General features: G+C 51.4%; 1 protein-coding gene and 1 long non-coding RNA gene across 2 annotated transcripts; one reads left to right on the top strand and one right to left on the bottom strand.

Moving 5' to 3' along the window:
• The first annotated feature begins 3,468 nt into the window (after nucleotides 1-3,468).
• On the top strand, nucleotides 3,469-5,422 carry PDRG1 (p53 and DNA damage regulated 1). Its single transcript, XM_032704832.1, has 5 exons — nucleotides 3,469-3,606; nucleotides 3,701-3,776; nucleotides 3,873-3,947; nucleotides 4,663-4,743; nucleotides 5,066-5,422. Exons 1-5 carry the CDS (start codon nucleotides 3,523-3,525, stop codon nucleotides 5,146-5,148), a joined length of 399 nt encoding a protein of 132 aa, XP_032560723.1. The 5' UTR covers nucleotides 3,469-3,522; the 3' UTR covers nucleotides 5,149-5,422.
• Nucleotides 5,423-11,721: 6,299 nt separating this feature from the next.
• LOC116795268 lies at nucleotides 11,722-13,487 on the bottom strand. Its single transcript, XR_004360003.1, has 2 exons — nucleotides 12,611-13,487; nucleotides 11,722-12,152 (listed from the first exon to the last, which is right to left on the bottom strand). It is a non-coding gene; the product is annotated as an uncharacterized LOC116795268 (long non-coding RNA).
• Between the last annotated feature and the right edge of the window lie 2,461 nt (nucleotides 13,488-15,948).

Genomic DNA, 15,948 nt, shown 5'->3' with positions numbered 1-15,948 from the left:
CCATGGGTAACGTGACTGAAACACCTCACCTTGAGATGCTCCTGACAGATCCCCTCCACAAATGCCTGCCTGGGGGAGGGGATGCTCCCAGCATCCCAGAGCCTGAAGAAAGGAGCTTTTCATCAGCTACCAGACAGGGCAGGGCCCCTGTGACAAGGATGGGGTCTGCTGGCCAGAGCCCCTGCCAATGCCTGGCCACCCCAGACTTCTTTGGGATCAGTCCCTGGGGACTCTGTCTTGGCTGGGTGACGGAGCAGAGCCCATGTTGCTGTGATGGTGGCACAGTGCCAGGGAGAAGGGATCTGGAAATCAGGGAGAGACAGATCCACCTTTCTTCCCTGAACCTGAAACACCCCCTCTGAAACAGCAGTTAAAGATCCACAGCCTGAAAACATGGAGACCGTGGTTTGAAGTCTGATTTATCTTAACAACAGGCCCCAGCAGCCACATGAAAAGAGAAGAGAGAAAAAAAAAACCCTATAAACATCCCTGAAGCTTCCTGTGCAGCTGCCAGCAGGCAGGGAGGGTTTCTGGCTGCATACAGAAAAGGGCTGCAAGGAAGAAAAAGGAACATGCTGAAACCAAACCTGCTCTTTCCACAAAACACACAGCAAAGCAAAGCAGACCCCAGCAGTGGGCGGGTGGCTGCTTCCTCTGGCTGTCCAGCTCCCAGGGGAACTGGTCCAAATGGACCTCTAGTCCCGGTCTGAGTCCAGCTTCCAAGCAGAAGGTCTGCCCCTGGTGCTGGCTCCAGGAGGAGAAATCCATAATGATTGGTGGCTGGCTCAGAGCTTGGCTGGGGAGAGGCCGCAGCACACAGCACCAGCTGCTGCTTGCTGCCCTGGAAATGTTTTCCAAATGTCCGTGGCTCTGTGATCCCTCAGCTGCAGCTTCCCCCATGCCTGTGCTGAGCTGGGCCCCACCTTTTCAGGGAGAGCAGGCCCTACCCCTCCCTGCAGCTCAGCATTCCCAGCAAAACCCTGCCTTCATTGCACTGTCATTGGCAACCCCAGAGTCACTGTGCTTCCTTCTGCTTCTGCCAGGACACAGTCAGCCTGTTCCCACCCCCATCCCCACCTCCATCTCATCCCATTCCCATCCCCATCCCATCCCTCCTGCCCAGACTCAGAAAGCTCTCCCTCTTCCCAGCTTTCCTGAGCAGTACGAGGGCTGCTGGGAAGGTGGTGGGAGAAGGTCTGCAGCTGCTGAAGGGGACAGCCACCACCCAGCCAAGCCACACTACCCAAGCACCACATCCAGCTTCCAGCCCTGCAGCCGAACCCCAGCCTCGAGAGGCTGTGTCTGTGCACATGCAGCAAGACAGACGGATGGGCTTTCACTGCCCAGGGAGCCTTTTGTCACCTGCCTGGAAACTGTATCCCCTGGGAGGTGAATGTAGCTCCACCTCTGGTTAGGATCCCAGCACGTGTCATGGGAATCAGGAGCTCTTCTCTTGATCCCATCAAAGCAACAAGGAACAAGTGCTGCCGTCACACCCAGCAGGAAGCTGAAGCCAGTTGCTCCATGGTGGATGCTGTGGGATGAGGCTGCAGGAAAGGAGCAGACCCGTGTCCCACATCCTGCATCCCATATACCTGTCCTATGTCCTGCATCCCACTCTGCAACCTGCCCCACTGCCCTCTCCTGCTGGCACTCCAAGGGAGCCAGCCCTGAGAGGGTGGATGGAAGAAACTGGTCCCTGATCCAGCCTGCAGATCTCCAGCCAGCTGCCCCTACTGACAAAGGGGCATTTTCCAGCATTGGCATCCAGCTCCAATCCCATTGCATTTTCTGACTGATGTCAGGATTGATGTGAGTGTGGATCACTCCCAGCCCATGGTTCCCGTGTGTGCACCAGTTCCCACCACTGCCCTGAAGCCGCCGTACTTCAGCCAACGCTGCCTCCGCAGGCAGAGGAGATCTCCTCAGTTTACTGGAGCAAATGACCTTATGGGATTAGGGCCAGTAATCTTCCTGGGATCTGGGTAATCTCCCTTAAGGGATTATTTGCCCACAGAAATGTGGTGACCACCCGCCAGCCACCACCTCGCTCCCTCCACCCCTGCGCTCCCTGTCCCTGACAGCCTGGAGGGGCCACAGCACTGGGGTCACCACACACCCTTTGGGGAGCTTCTTGTCGAAGGAGTCCAGGAAGGACACGTGCTAACAAGCCAGGGCCCCCAGCACTGGGACTTCTTTCTGCCAGCCTGTGCTCACTGCCTTGGGCAGGTCACTGGGGCTCCCTCCCATCAAAGCATCGATCCAGGACAGATTAGAGGTCTCTCCACCATCACCAGGGAAGTAGCAGCTGAGCAGGTGACAGAGGTGACTGCTTGGAGAGAGGGCTGCATTTGGAAACCCAAGATGCTGTTCCAGGGCTTTGTCCAGAGCAGGGACACAGGACATGAAGATCAGTGTCCCCTGTTACCCACCAGCCCTGGGTGGGTTGTTGGGGCCCCTCTCCCACCAGAGAGCTCACCCAGTGAAGGTCTGCTGGTCCTTCACCCATCAGTGCTGGGTTTTCCTGCATCTCCCACACCCCATTACTCCAGCTCCTCTTGCTCACGGATGTGTGGGGCAGAAAGAAGGGGACAAAAACCATTTTGAGGGGCAATATGTTTCCCTTCCCTCAGGCAGGATTGTTCAGGGTAGCAGATGGATGCAGTGCCCTGACAGGGCATTCCCAAGACTGGTCCCTGCCTAGCACAAACTGGAAGACACTGGGGCTGGCTGAGGGTGAGTCAAGCTGCTGGGACCATAGCTGGTTGCACTCCCTGGGGATGGCAGGTCCTGGATGTTGAGCTCCGGATGAGCCACCAGCTGCACGAGAGGAAACTTGAGCTCGCCGCCCCACGCTCTGAGTGCCCATTATGGCGATCTGGGGGGAAAAGAGGACAGAGAGGCCACCTGATGCTCCAAGGGTCCAGCTGCCAACAGCGGCACCGCGCTGGGAAGCGGCGGGGAAGAGGAGACAGACGGTGGTGGGAGAGGGGACGGGCTGTGACAAGTCATAAATAATTCACGCGCAGCGGGACCAAGCAGGGCAGAGGCTCTCACCCCCACGCCCACCCGGGCTGCGGGGAGCAGGGTGCGCTGGGGGCCGGCTGAGGGGCCAGGACCCCCTAGACCGGGGCTCAGCGCCGCTGGACCCTCCATCCTTTCTCCGGGCGGTGAGATCCGTCGGGTTGGGACCATCCCCACCCCGGGGCACGGAGCCAGTCCGGGGATCGCTAGTCCACACCGGCAGGCGCCGGCAGTCCACACCGGCAGATCCCACGCCGGCAGGCGCCTCCCTTCCAGCCCACGGCCACTGTTCCCCGTCCCGGCGGGTCCCGCCCGCCCCGGGGCCACCGCGACCCCCGGGGGTCCCCGAGCCCCGCAGCGCTCCCGCCGGCGGCCGCCAGGGGGCGCGCGGTCCCCCCGGCCCCTCCCGCCGCGGAACCCGCGGGCGCGGCTGCGGCTGCGCCCGGAGCGGAACGGCGGCGGACCCGGCTTGGCCCCGGTGGCGGTCCCGGTCCCGCCATGGCCCGGGATCCCGCCTTCGTGCTGCGCTACCTGGCCGAGGTGGAGGAGCTGGCCGAGGACGTGCTGGCGTCACGGCAGCAGGTAGGGCCCGGCCTCGGCCTTCCCCGCCCCGCCCGCCGCCGGTAGCCCCGAGCTCCGGCCGGCCCTGCCCCTCTCTCTCCCTCTCCCGCTGCAGATCGTGGACCTGGACGTGAAGCGGAACCGGAACCGCGAGGCCCTGCGGGCGCTGCAGAAGGACCCGGAGCCCGAGGGTGAGGCCGGGCTGGCGATGCTTGCCGTGCCCTCGCGTGTCCGGGACAGGCTCCGCTGACAGCCCGGTCCCGGTCCCTTTGCTCTTCTCCCCACAGAGAAGGCCATGGTTTGCTTTGGGAACATGTTCATCGAGCTGCCGAAGGCGAAGACCCGGGAGATGCTGCGGCAGGGTGAGGCAGCCCCGAGGGCTCCATGTAGCCCCTCAACCATTTTAACAGGAACCGTCATCAACAAGATGTTAGAAAAGTCATAAGGTCGTAGAATGGCTTGGGTTGGAAGGGACCTTCAAGATTCAATCTCGTTGCAATCCCCTGTCATGGGCAGGGACACCTCCCACTGTCCCAGGTTGCTCCAAGCCCCATCCAGCCTGGCCTTGGATACTTCCAGGAATGGGGCAGCCACAGCTTCTCTGGGCAACCTGTGCCAGGGCCTCACCACCCACAGTAATTAATTGTTTCCTAATATCTAATCTTAACCTACTCTCTTTCAGTTTGAACCCTTGTCCTGTCACTCCATGCTCTTGTAAATAGTCTTGCCCCATCTTTCCTGGAAGTTCCCTTCAGGTACTGGAAGGCTGCAATTAGGTCATCCCAGAGCCTTTTCCAGGCTGAACAATCCCACTTCTCTCGGCCTTTCCTCACAGGAGAGGTGCTCCTGAAAAATAAACAGGGTTCTCTCCAGGGTTGAGCTTTGAGGTGGGCAGTCACAGGCTGATCCTGGCCCATGCTGTGCCCTGGGAAGCACATCCAGCATGAAGCCACTCGCGGGTGTTGAGGGCAGGGTGGGATCCCCAGGGTGGGCTCCTGCACTGAGTGTCCTGTGGCAGGTTGAGTTTCCACCCCAGAGCCCACTGCAGTCCTCCTCACTCTCACTCTCTCATCTCAGACCAGGAAGAGCTGGATGAGGAGATAAACAAGCTCCGGAAAGATCTGCGTGTGAAGGTCAACCGCCTCTACGAGGCTCAAGGTAAATGCTCCTGCTCTGGACCCTTCTCAGGGCCTGGGAGCAGACACACATCAGGAGGGGCCAGAAATTCCCAAGCTCTGTGTGTTCCTGCAGCTGCTTGCCCACTGGGTTTGCAATTCCCTCCCTGCCCCAGCAGCCTTGTCCAGCTCCATGAGGAGCCATCACCCACCAGCACCTTAAACCACCTCCCACAGTGCGCTGGGGTGACCCCACTTCAGCTTTTAGGGCTGTCCCTGCCCTCCCTGCAGCCCCACTTGAGTTTAACATGAACTGCTTCGCTTCTTTTCTGACAAAATCCTGATTTTTGTGTGCATTCTCCCAGGTAAACCTGAGCTGAAGGGGTTTAACCTGAATCCAATGTCTGCCGAGGAGATGAAGCTCATCAACCGCATCCTGGAGGGCTGAGGTGGCCGTGCCATTGTCACAGCACGTGTTTGAACTGTAACCAGGGGGCTCACACTGCAAAAGCCACAGCCCTCAGGGTTTGCAGGACATTGTGGGGCCCTGGGAAACATTTGTCTCCTCAGCTACAACGTTGCAGTTTCCTTGGATCACGAACCCTTTCCTGCTCTGTGCTGGAACTCGAGTGTCAGGGACGTGCTGGACACAGCGCCGGGCAAATGCCCGTGGCTGGGGTGGAGGTGGGATCATTAAAATCAGAGCAGTGGGACATTCCTGATTCCATGTGTATGTTCCTTGTTGGGGGCTCATGTGAGCGCTTCTGGGGTTTGGCTTCGGAGCTGGTTCATTGTCACACTGGGAACAGGAGTAGGAGGGATTGGGAATCCACTGCATGCCTGAAGCACAGCAGAGGAGTTGAGCTGTGCACGCCCATGGCATTCAAACAAAGCAAAGTTGTAAATCTGAGGCACGTCAGGAATCTCTCTAAGATGTGGAGGGAGGGGCAGGAGGAGACAGCATCCTTTTAGTCTTGCTGGGAAAACATATTCCTCTGTTGGAAGGCAAGAGACAACAGAAACGAGGCTTTCAGGACTAGATAAAGTGATAAAACTTAGGTATATTTTAAAAAGCAGCCTGAGGAGGGCTGAGCAGAGATTGTCACCAGGTTTGTCTTGTAGTAAACGGGCAATTGATGTAACCAGTAATAGTTTCTTCAAAGGTTTTTAGATTTACTGTTTTCTGCACTCCCTGCTCTGGCCTGAATACGCTCCCCCAGCACTACTCACTTAAGAGCATAAGAAGATTTTTGAAAACTAATCATATTTAGTGTCGGACTTCAGCGAGTTTGATTTTTTTCTGTCTACAGGGAAGTGTCTGGGTCCAGCCAAGCCTTTTATTTTTTTGAACTTCTGTAAAGATATTCCTAGATAGAATTTAAAAACTCTAAACGTGGCTGTTGTCCTTCTTTCTCCAGCTCTGGAAGTGGCTCTCCTCTTCTGTCAAACCTTGCTCAGGTGACAGGGCTGGGCCTGGTCCTTTGCTTTCTTTCCTTCTGCACAACCGTGATGACTTCAAACGTGGCACCACCATTTCCCTGGCTCTCTGGCCACCTTCCAGCTTAGCAGGGCCTTCTCCTGCCCTGTCCAGTTCCACACACGCTTCAGATTATGCAGAGTTACAAAAAATACCCTGTTTCACATCCATTAAAACCGAGGGGTGATTTCTTTTAACCTAAAAACCCAACCATTGCTTGGTCTTACACCATGTACCTAAATGTGCCTCTGTCCACTTCAGGCTTACGTTTCAGATGCACAGACTAAAAATAACACAGACTTACTACCTGGACTGCCTTGCCTGTGGGTTTTTCAGAAGATTGCCTGTCTCCTGGGAGCAAGAGCCAGCTCACATCCCAATGGCAGTGCCACATCCCAGTGTCAGAGCAGCTCTTACATAACCCATGTGGTGCAGCCAGTCCGTGGCTCCATAACGTGATGGTGAGGTTATTTTTACAGTCTCATGGCAACAGGTTTTCTGCTCTGACATGTTTCCATAGTAGTAGCAGGAGGAGGATCAAGTGCCTGCCTGCCCTGAAAGCTTTGTTTTGCTGTGAAGAATGTGTTTAACCCCTTTGTTTTCTTACACGGAACAGAACTAAGCTCTGCAGTGCAGAGGGCTGGCTGAGCAGCCAAGCATCCCCGTGTCAGCTAAAATGCCTCATTTAAGCCCACTGCAGCTTCCAAACTGGGAAATCCTCAGAAACAAGGCAGCCAGTGCCTTGTGCTGAGCCAGTGGTGTCTGGAGAGAAGTGGGAACTGCTGCTGCCCGACATGAGGGGAGAGTGAACTTCATGTCTCTCCCACCCCAAGCTCGGGGGGTGTTGCACTTTGTGTTGTGCAGGGAAATTCCTGAAAAGCTGCTTCATTTGTCTCTTCCTGGCATCACAGCAGCCTGCCAGGAAAATGTTAACAGGGGAGTTACACATCACCTGCCTCTTCCTGCCTGTAGAGGCGAGGTGATGTTTCGCTTTCAGGTGATGCTGCCCTCGTGTTTTGTTAGTTAGACACCACAGCCAGAGATGACTGTAGGCACATTGAGATGTGCATGGCAAAAGGTTACAATGCCTGTCAGCACGGACAAACAAAGTACTACTTCCCAACAATAAAATACACAACCAGCTTCAGGTAAGCGCCCAATAAACAGTCACCACAGCGACTGCAGGGTGTTTTCTTTTTTGAAAGCATTTACTCCTTTTGGTCTCTTAATCCCCTAAGGGCTTACACTTCTCCTGTTGCCCAGCAAAGGTGTGTGCTCTCCTGCTGACATGCAGACAGCTTCAGGACTGAGCAGGGCACCTGCCAGCATTGGGTGAGTTCTGCACCGAAATGTGTGTTTGCCGTGATGTTCTCATTCACCAGAGCACACAGATCTCCCCCTCTGCTGACAGGCCTGTCATTCCAGATCAGGTCAAAGCCTCCAACATGCTCCTCCTTCCGTGTCAGCCTACAACAAACCCATGGACTGAAGTACCTGAGCAAAGACAGTTCCCTGTCTGCACGCAGGAATCAGCTCTCAGACAACCAGCGACACAGCTGAACAGCTGAAAGCACTGGACATCTCTCTGCTATTAATATCTGGGGTTTGCACAGTTGTAAAGTCAATCAAAAAACGCTGTAAGACCAGCTGCTGGGAACAGAGTGCTCCAGCAGTGGCATGAGTGGGAGGCACAGTGCACAGGGACCTCTGATAGAGAGCTCTTGTACAAGTCCCAGCTCTGACATGGACTCCAGTCCCTTGGCAGCCCCGTGCTGCCTTGTTTTCCCACTCTGAAGGGGCAGAATGCTTCTTTACTTTGCTCTGCTTCTGGATATTCATCATTTAATCACTATAAAGGTTAGAGGATTATGATCAGTTGCCAAGAAAGTTGTGGAACCAGACCATCCATCCCAAACATTCTAATAAAACTCCTCAGAAAGTGATAAACATCTTCACCTCCCCGCTCTTCCTGTCTGCAAAACAAAGTGTGTCTTTGAAAAGATGACACTGGAGTTCAGTCTTCCTGGTTACTGGCAGGAGGGAAGGTGAAGCATTTACCTCCAGAAACCAGCAGAGATTACAACAGTAAATTAGGGGGAAACAGGTCATTTTGTCAATGGCTCATTAAGAGAAATGCCTGCCCAAAATCATTACCCTGCTAGCAGGCAGGAATGAGTGTGAAGCAATAGGAAATCCAACCCTAAATCTCTTTCCCATGTTCTGAGCCAAAGAACATTCTGAGCTTATTGCAAAGTTTCTATTCCTGTTCTTGACGGTACTAAAGACAAAAAAAAATCCCTTTGCCTTCCAGAAAGAAAAGTGAAAACCAAAGTCATGCTGAAGCAGTAAATGCTGAGAAGGATTCACAGAATGAGCATTAACCCTTTTTAATTGCAGATGTGGGTGTCTGTGGGGAACAGGTTCCCAGCATGGTGTTCAAATATCTCTCTGAGAGCCCAGCAGCACTGTGATGACATCAAGGACTTTCATTCCAATTAATTTCTTTCCTAACCAACTGAGGTTACTCCAGCTCTTTACCTGGAGGCTGCCTAAGCAGTAATGTTGTTTGAGGTTGTGAATGGAGTAGATTGTCCATGTTAGAGTTATCCCTGACCAAAGCTGAGCTGCATTTATTCGCTCATTTGAAATAAAGCTGTCCCCAGTGGCACCATGTGAAATATTGGGCTGAAGCTGACAGGACACAGAGCTGTAACAGATAACACCAGTGACCATGTCTCTTTAGAGGAAAGAGTTAAAAAAAGAAATTAGAGGCAACATTTCATCAGAGAGCACCATCAACGTAAATCATATCTAAGGGAAATTGCCTTACCTACGGTACTGCTTGCACTTTACATGATTAAGGCTGAAAGAATAATAATCCTATTTTTGCTTGTCATTTCTGTAGTACTATTTGCTATTTCTGTTTCTCTCAGCTCCTGTAATGACAAGGCAGTTGCACTCTTGGGTTCCTGCTGTTGCAATGCTTGGGTTGTGTAAGCAGCAAGATAAAATTCAGAGGATTTCAGCTGAACTGTCATTATGAATATTTTTTGCTTAGTCAGGGAGAAAACCTGTATTAAAAAAAAAAAAAAAAGTAAAATTTTGTTTTCAAGGAGTTTTTCTTGTTGTTTTGTCACTTAGGCGCTGAGCGCTGTCTGAGCTGCTCCATCACCCACCTGCAGCCCTGAGACATCCAAACAATTATACAAAGCTATTCCCAACAGATGACCACACATTTAGTCCACGTGATTTGTTTTCAACCACAGCCTCCACAGCCCAGTGAGAATTCTGAGTGAAAGGCCAGAGACCAGAAGGTTGGGGCCACCAAGCCCACATGCCACATAAACTCTCCAGGCTTACCTCCTGTACAGCTGCAGGAGAACACAGTCCCCAGGCCCCCATCAGAAGTTCCCCAGCAGCACTCGACATCTTCTCTGCTCTCAGGGTACTGCAAAGACTCTCCTTTCCCTACTGACAAGAGGGATTTATAGAAGGGAGCAGCCCATAAAATGGGAAGTTCAAGACCATCCTCTAACACCGATTTCCATCTCAGATTCATGAGGAATCTGACATCCCATTTAATATTTTCCCCTCTTTTTTCTCTCTCTCTCTTCCTCTCAGCTGTCACCTCTTGAGAGAGGCAGCTTCACAGTGACAGCTGTGTGCAGCAGTGCCAGCCTTGCTGTACTTCTGAGGCCTCAGAGACGAAGAGCTAAGCTGTGTCTGCCTCTCAGAAGTGCATTAACCAGAAAGGTATTGGGTTTAAAGTCAAAAAGCTCCACCTTTATAAATGCACATTAAAGCAGAACACTGGCCCAGCCTCACTCCTAATGCTGCTGCCGAGGAAATCACACGGATGGGTGTCAGGAGAGGAGGTAGCACAGTTAAGTGGCTGCAGCACACGTGGCAGCTGGCAGGGTGAGGTCACCTTGCCTGCACCTGCCAGAGATCACAGCAGCAGGCAGCAGGGAATAGCCTGCAGGCAGCATGTACCCCTCACCTGCCCTGGATCAGTCAGGTGCAGTCTTTTGTGATGCCACCTTTGTGACTGGAACATCTGGGATGAAGTAGAGATAAGGATCCAAGGCAAACAAACACTGCTCAGGCAAATGCACAATTCTCACTCTAACAGTCCTTGTGTGCCTCAGCACCAATTAATTATTTTCCCTGTCTTCAGACACCTGAGCTGAAATCCAACGCTCCATTATGCTATCTGACCAAAAATTGCAGAAAAAAACCTTAAAAATCAGAAGTAATCAAGAAGGGTAACTAGAAAAGGAAAGAGCAGTTGCCCTGAGCTAGTACTGTACCTCATGGTGAGGCACTGGCACAGGTTGCCCAGAGAAGCTGTGAACGCCCGGAATGCCCCGTTGTGATAAACCAAACTTTGCTTACATAAATTGGTTGAGCCCTTTGATCTCTTATTTCCCTGATAACCTGGGACTGATGTCTTCAACAGAGTGTTTCCAGATAAAGGAAAAGGCTGATAAGGAGCAGATCCTGCAGAGGTGGGGTAATATTTGTTTTCATGCCAATTTCCTCCTGCCGATAAGGCACAGCTGCATCTTACAGTGTAAAATTCCCCTGCTAGGGGAGCTATCAAGGCATTCCCCCCTGAGACTGAACATATATAACCGGTGAAAATCCTTGACACATGAGCCCCCACTCCCAAAAGGTCAAGACTGTGACCATCACTCTGATCACGGACATCGAAATTGCAATGATCAAGTCATTGCTGGATCCATGGGAGGTGACATCTTTCCTTGCCACTATCTACTCTTGCCCTTTCCTTCTCTTTCTTTCTTAATTATTTTCTCCGTGATATCTTTATATTTTTGTAGAAAAGAACCAAAATGGCTGCACTTCTCCTTTCTGCTGCAATTAAATTGTTCTAATATAAACCTGCCTCGTAGATGTACACGGGTCATTCAGTGTTGTTTCACTCCGATTCACCCTGAGGGTGAATTATTATTATTCTATTAACAAGAACCTCAGTTACCACCTCAGAGGTGGGTTGTGTAACACCCATCCCTGGAAGTGTCCAAGGCCAGGTTGGGTGGGGCTCGGAGCAACCCAGGCTAGTGGAAGGTGTCCCTGCCTGTGGCAAGGGGTTGGAATGAGATGAGCTTTAAGAACCCTCCCAAAACAAGCCATTCCATGATTTTCCATGAAACTCTTCATGCCACCTTGTCTCCAAACCTCAGCGTACCTTCCCCCTAAGGCAGCCTGCTGCACCCCCACTCTGTAAAGGCTTTTGATCATTCAGAGCAAGCATGAACTCTGCTGAACCTTCTCAGAGAGAAGTGATGGATTTTCCTGTCTCCTAAGCCATCAAATTGAGGTGGCATACCTTTTGGGAAGACATGTTAATCAAATGAAAGCTATCAAACTCAATACAGCAGCAAGTGTGACACACTGGAAATCAAATAGTTCTCCCCCGTGAATCACCTTGTCCTTACGTTCTGTGAACCCGAGGAAGAAGAAAGGCTGCCAAAATTCAACCACTAACAATAAAACCAGGAGTGACATTTCAGCTTTGTTCCAAGCTGATTTGTCAAACTGACGTTTCCAGTGATCTGGTGACACCAGTTTTCCAGTGAAAAAGGACTGGAGAGAGACAGGGTGACAACAGCAGCGATGGGACAGCCGAGTCCTGTAGGTGTTTGCAGGAGCTGGAAGTGACAAAGTTCATCTGATGTATCTAATACCAGGCAGCAGAACTGTACAGTCCTTTTCTTACCCTTCTGTACGGCACAGGCAGGATACAGCGATCACCTCTGCTATTCTGAGCAAATCCTGCATCAGAAAAGCAAGCAAATCCACCTCGGTATAACCAGGCCTTCAGAGGAGTGCACTGGGAGAAGAGGAAAAGAGCAACTGGGGATTAAGTGAAGGAAATCCATTTCTGGCATAATAATGATGGTTTGCACTTACAGCTGTTGCTGGAACATAGAGTCTCATGTCAAACTTCCAACCTGTGAAGTGGAGAGAAATCTTAGAATCACAGAAAATCCCGAGTTGAAAAGGACCTACAAGAATCAAAGTCCAGCTCTTGGTGCTGTGCACGACCACCCCAAGAATGTACAGAACAAATACATTATAAAATATATGTATATTATATAAAAAATACATTTATATATATAAATGTAGAATATAACCCAGTTTCTGCCTGGTGTTGGATGTACCTGAGATTGAAAGTTTGTATCTAAATATGTACACGAAGTGTAAGAAGTAGATCCCAGAGCAAGTATCCATTTTGCAAAATCCACTGTAAAAGCCTTTGTCGTTGCCCTGGGGAATGGTGACGGAATATTGCAGGAGAAGGGCACAGGAAAACAGACCAAGTCACTGGCAGAAGGAGAAAATGAAATAAAAGCAAAAATAACAAAATGCCCTTCAGATATTCCCGAAGAAGAGACAAAGTCATTCTCACCTTCTTCAATCAATTACATCCTTCAGTTTTCAGGAACATTTCCTCACCTTGTGACTTGCCAACCTACAGATGGAAGAGCAGAGTTAGTGGCATGAACATTAGCAATTCCTGCGGTTTCCCGGAATTTCAGTGCAGAAGCCCTGCATAACCTGATTCATCAGCTGTTTGTGTGCAAGCACATTTATTTAAGTTTATGGGGGCAGGGGAATCCAACAAAAAAAGCTCAGACTTGTGTTTGGAGGATTCCTGGAGGAAAGGCAGCCTATGGGGAAGTCCCACAGCACCGAATAAACAAACTCTGTCACGCGCTTCCAGAAATACACGTAACGCAACATATGTTGTTGGGAATTTTAAGTCCCATTTTAAGTTTGTGTATGTTATAGAAGAACTTAATTAAACAGGAAAGTCAAGAAAGATATCGGGGAACTATGGCAAACAAGAGCAGAAAAATCCTGAAGACAGCCTTGACTGCACGTTGTACAAAAGGGGGTGAGCAGTGGCCCGGATAAGGCACCCGAGGAGCAGCTCCCCAGGAACATCTTCCAAAGCAGGTCCTGCTTCCTGCAGCCCCAGGATGCAACTCTGGGCATGTCCTGACCTACTACTGCCTCCGAGGGTGGGAGTGAGCAACTCGGGACGTCACAACACCAGAAGGAGTAACATGAGGTTTATTTTTACTTGCCTGCAAGTTTTGAGGTCAGCCACAAACTGCTTATGTTGTTGGTATAATTTCAGTAATCACAGGCTTTTCATATATCCTTGTTTACTGTGTTCTGGTTATTTACCGTGTTAATTGAGGTTGTGGGGCATAACATCAGCTTAATATAAGGGTTTTGTTGCCAATTAACACATTCCCATTTGTAGAGTTAGATAATCACTAGCTGCTATCCTCCCGGCTGTAATTCACATGTTAGTTTGCATAATTACCTCCCAGTCACTTCTCACAAGGGTAAGACAAATCCTCCTGTCCCAGCCTCCTCGCCAGACCTGCTGCACAAAGCACAGGGGTTGCTCACTCGCAGGGCTCATGGATGGGTGTGTTTTAAATTAGGCACCACGGCACAACACTCAAGACATTAAATGGCTTGAAGCCTCCAGCAGAAGCAAAGGCATTTCTCAGTGTCACTTTGTACTGTCGGAATTTCTAAAGGAAGCACAATTTTTCCTTAATCCCCAGGTCACTGGCTGAAGTGGAGCTTGGTGTGTTCAGCACAGCTCCAGGCAGCTGTAGGTGTGGGGGGGGACAAACATGATTCAGAGCACAAGGCTGCCCTTCATGTCTCTAACTTCAGAGCAGAGAGAAGCTCATTCCAACCAAATCTACCCCAGCTTGTGCTCCAGGCTGCTAATGGATGTCCCATCCCTGGAAGTGTCCAAGGCCAGGTTGGACAGGGCTTGGAGCAACCTGGTCTAGTGGAAGGAGGTTGGTACAAGATGGTTTTTAAGGTCCCTTCCAACCCAAACCTTTCTGAGATTCTCTGATAATGAGTCTCCTGTAATGTCTTCACATTCTCAGGATAGAATTCCACTCAGTGAGCTTACGCCAGACTTACACTGGCTGACATCTAATGCAGCGGGATTTCCCTAAAACCAAACAGATGTTTTCATAGATCCCTCTTTAGGGGCTAATGCTCATTAACCAGAAGCCAAATTAACCACCTGCCCTGCACCCCCCCCACACACACACACTTTCTTGCACACCTGCAGCAGAACTGAAAGATTTCAGAGCATGAACTCGGCCAGAACCTCTGGGAGCACACTCTGTTCCCCCACACCGAGCTCTGCACTTTATACCCTCACCACTGAGTTAACTTTGGCTCTACAAATAAACCGAGATGACTTTCCGCTGCCGAAATAAACTGTTACACAAGAAGCAGTGTTTTGGTGGTACATGTTGACCAGGAACCTGGCCAGGAGCACTGCTGCTCCATGGCACCTTGCTTTGCCCAATTCTTCCTGCGGGTTTCCTGCATATTTTCCTCTCCCTCCGCAGAACGAAGGCAACCATTCATCTCTCACTTTCCTTGGGAAAGCACACACTTACCAGCTTCATAACACGAGTGATGCCAGGGTTCTTGCAAAATGCTTCCACAAACAAGTAGTACTCTGAAGGCATTTTGAGGGTCTTCAGAATAAAGGCACATTTTCTTGCCTCAGGCTTTCCTGCTTCTTTTTCTAACTGCTTCCAAAACCTCTTCAGATCTTTTGCTAAGCAGCTGTTCTGACTCAGCTGGGTAGAAAGAGAAATATAAGATTCAGCACAACAAATGCTCCCACAGTCTGACTCACTTTAATTACCCTCGAGAAGTTTCTGGGGACCAACTGCACCACATACTCTGAGGGGAAAAATAAATAAATAGGGATACCATTGAGAACTGCTTTTTCTTTGTGAAGGAGGACGGTCAATTTGGATTTTCTGTCTCTCTGCATGAACATGGGGAGCTAGAATAGAGCAGGTCTTACAGTCTGTGTTCTACTATTCCTACTGTAGCTTTTCCATGCAGTCAGCACCCACCTCTCCAGGGCAGGCAGTTGCCCACAGGAACCCTACAGCAGCTCAGCCCCATCACTCCTGAACCACTGCAGGTGTCAGCCCAGCATTACAAACCACCCTCAGACTCCATTCACAGAGTCACAGACAGTTTGGGCTGGAAGGGACCTTGAAGACCATCCCCCTCCAACCCCCTGCCACAGGCAGGGACACCTTCCACTAGACCAGGTTGCTCAAATGCCATGGCTGGTGAGGGTAAGGGCTCCTAGTGGGATCACATCCTGCTCAGCTGCCGTGCTGCATGGACACAACACCCAGGACAGGACAGGGCTGCACCAGGGGAGGTTTAGGTTGGACATTAGGAGGAATTTCTTCACAGAAAAGGCGATTAGACATTGGAATGGGCTGCCCATGGAGGTGGTGGAGCTGCCGTCCTTGAAGGCGTCTAAGGAAAGACTGGACATGGCACTGAGTGCCACGGTCTAGCTGACATGGTGGTGTTTGGTCATAGGTTGGGCTCGACGATCTCAGAAGCCTTTTCCAACCTGATTAATTCTGTGATTCTGTGTTACGTGTTGCACCTAAACTTGCCCATAGCTCTCAAGGGGAAGGAAGGGGTAGGGGGGGCTGTGCTGCACAGGGAGCGGCTGGGCCTTACCACGCTGCCCGGGGGATGTGCAGGAGCGGGGATACAGCGCTGGGAGCCCCTCGGGCTGGGCTGCGACCCCCGACACATCCATCATCCCCCCCACGCCGTCCCGTCCCCATGGCAACCGCGCCGCCGTGCACCAGGGGGCGCGCGCGGCACCCGAACCCCGACACCGCCCCCCCAAAACCGGCCCGAACC

The sequence above is a fragment of the Chiroxiphia lanceolata genome, chromosome 17, assembly GCF_009829145.1.
Source record: "Chiroxiphia lanceolata isolate bChiLan1 chromosome 17, bChiLan1.pri, whole genome shotgun sequence".
NCBI classification, from domain to species: domain Eukaryota; kingdom Metazoa; phylum Chordata; class Aves; order Passeriformes; family Pipridae; genus Chiroxiphia; species Chiroxiphia lanceolata.
The sequence above is the reverse complement of the archived record's forward strand: the minus strand, read 5'-3'. Positions and strand labels throughout refer to the sequence as shown.